Source organism: Sinocyclocheilus rhinocerous, unplaced genomic scaffold (genome assembly GCF_001515625.1).
Source record: "Sinocyclocheilus rhinocerous isolate Xijiao unplaced genomic scaffold, SAMN03320098_v1.1 scaffold3676, whole genome shotgun sequence".
Classification (NCBI taxonomy): domain Eukaryota; kingdom Metazoa; phylum Chordata; class Actinopteri; order Cypriniformes; family Cyprinidae; genus Sinocyclocheilus; species Sinocyclocheilus rhinocerous.
Genome location: NW_015650689.1, coordinates 140893 through 143008, shown reverse-complemented (window position 1 = coordinate 143008; position 2116 = coordinate 140893). Strand labels below are relative to the sequence as shown.

Genomic DNA, 2116 nt, shown 5'->3' with positions numbered 1-2116 from the left:
GCTTGCTTAAATATTGGGAAAAAAAAGAACTTTTTAATATAAAACAGCATTACCAGCATCACTTACTACCAGACTGACTTTATTTCTGTCAGATGTCTAGAGAAGATCTTATTGAGAGTTACAGAGATTTAGATGTGTTTTTTTTCTTCACTACCATGATGGAGAGATCAGTGTTTGCTTTAGTTGGGCTCTTGAACCTTGACTTTTTAACATTAACTTTACTTTGGCTGTTACAGCAATGTGTTTTTGAAGCATGTTCGATACGGCATAAAACACTCAAAGAAAAGAAAGTCTGGTTTCATTGTTTACAGATTGATAATAATAGTCATTCTCTTATTCTAATTACACAGTTTTATCCTGGGTCGATTTTTTTCTGAATATTGATATTAGAGCAAAAGAACAAGCACTGAGCAATCAATTATGAAAGACCATTAAAACACAACACAAAAAAAAAAAAAGCCTTGTTGTAATTTAGACAGACACATCAAGAATCAGCATATGAATCACATCAACGGTGACAATCAACTAAATAAATAGATCAACTCTGAACATCACAAAACATGCTACTAAAACAACACAAAAACAAAAGCACATAAGAATTCAAGAAAATAAGTGGACAATTCAGCTGCATAATTTCTTCATGCCGCAATGCATGCTGGGAGTAAAGGGTGAGTTTTGTGCTGTGCTGGTGCCCAGCATGCATTGCAGCATGAAGCTTTTTTTTATCACCATTTTTGAGATTCATATGCTGATACTTGTCTCTCTTTGAGTGTTACTGACGTGGTAGTTAAATTTTTTTTAAACTCAAACTGTTATTAAGTCCTTTTTTTCTTGTCAATCTCATGCTGTAAATCACTTGGAAAATCCTAAAAATTGAAACACTCATGGAATTATTTTCTGAATGAGCCCAGCAATACTCTAGCAGTTTAACACTATTAGAAACAGTTGACATCACCTGACCAACCATGTCAGTTTTGTTATAACAAACGCATTTTAAAGACACAGTTACAGCAATTAAACAAAAACTAACCATCAAAAGTCAAGGGTCAAGAGCCCAAATAAAGCAAACACTGATCTCCACAGTGGTAACGTCAAACAAAAATAAAACATCACCATCTAAACCTCTGTTCATTCTCAATAAGAACTTAGATGTCTGACAGAAATAAAGTCAGTCTGGTTAGTAATGCATGAAGCTGGTAAAGCTGTTTGTTGAGTTGTTTAAATCTTCAGTTGATTTCATCTAAGGCTGTGGCTGAAGTCAGTTGTAGTTCTTGTGTTTGTCTTGTTTCTCTTTTCTTCAGTGATTCTGCTCGTAAACAGCAGCTGTTCATCACTGTCTGAATTCACTCATTAGTGTTCATTCTCTCTGTCAGGTGGACTGTATTCGTAAACTCATGTAGGGAATAGTGAATGAGGGTGTAGGGTGTGATTTGAAACACAGCCTCTGAGTGTCGACTCTGAACGTTGTTAATTCACGATATATAGCAGCAGGCTGCTTTCTCGAAAAATGACAAATATTAACCAGAATGCACTGCTTTAATGGAAAACAGCATGTTGCTGTCAAAATTTGGCCGTTTTATTACAGCGATTTTTAACAGTATAGGAAGGCAAGGAATAAATCAATACAAGTTGCTCTGCTATAGCAGATTTCTACAGCACGGGAGCACATTGTTTTTAAAGTGCAGAACGTTGGTTGGTCAAATGCTCTGGTTTAAGGCTGAAGGTGTGTATGACATGCTGCTGCATTCGGGATTTTCTGGCAAGGTTTCGCAGTGCTAGAAGGGTGTTGTAGTCGTCTTTAATTAAACGCATGTGTGTTTTTCAGTTGCACGCTGTACAAAGTTCTACCACCCTGAAAGGAAAGATGGTGCGATATACAGACTGTGTAAAGGAGACCTGTGCCTGTGTGCAGAAGGTATTACAATTACACTCATTCGCCAGACATTTTTATCCAAAGCCGTTCGCAACTTGTCATAAGAGCCCAATAATCTTCATTTAAATAGTTTAAATGATGTTCTACTTCATTTTATTAATTTTTTTTTTTTTTTTACTTTTTATGAATGGAGGAAAATATTTTGTTGGTTTGTTATGAATGTGTGTATACATATATATATAT

The 2116-nt window shown here is 35.5% G+C and overlaps 1 protein-coding gene across 1 annotated transcript in view; it reads left to right on the top strand.

The window, feature by feature from the left end:
• The window catches only part of LOC107712054 (complement C3-like), a gene marked incomplete at its 5' end in the record, with an annotated part of 23150 nt that overhangs the window by 13575 nt on the left and 7459 nt on the right, over window positions 1–2116 (top strand). Inside the window, one exon of the mRNA XM_016517180.1 lies at window positions 1826–1915. Within this exon, the coding sequence (XP_016372666.1) occupies window positions 1826–1915 (90 nt within the window). The remainder of the gene's footprint in view (window positions 1–1825; window positions 1916–2116) is intronic.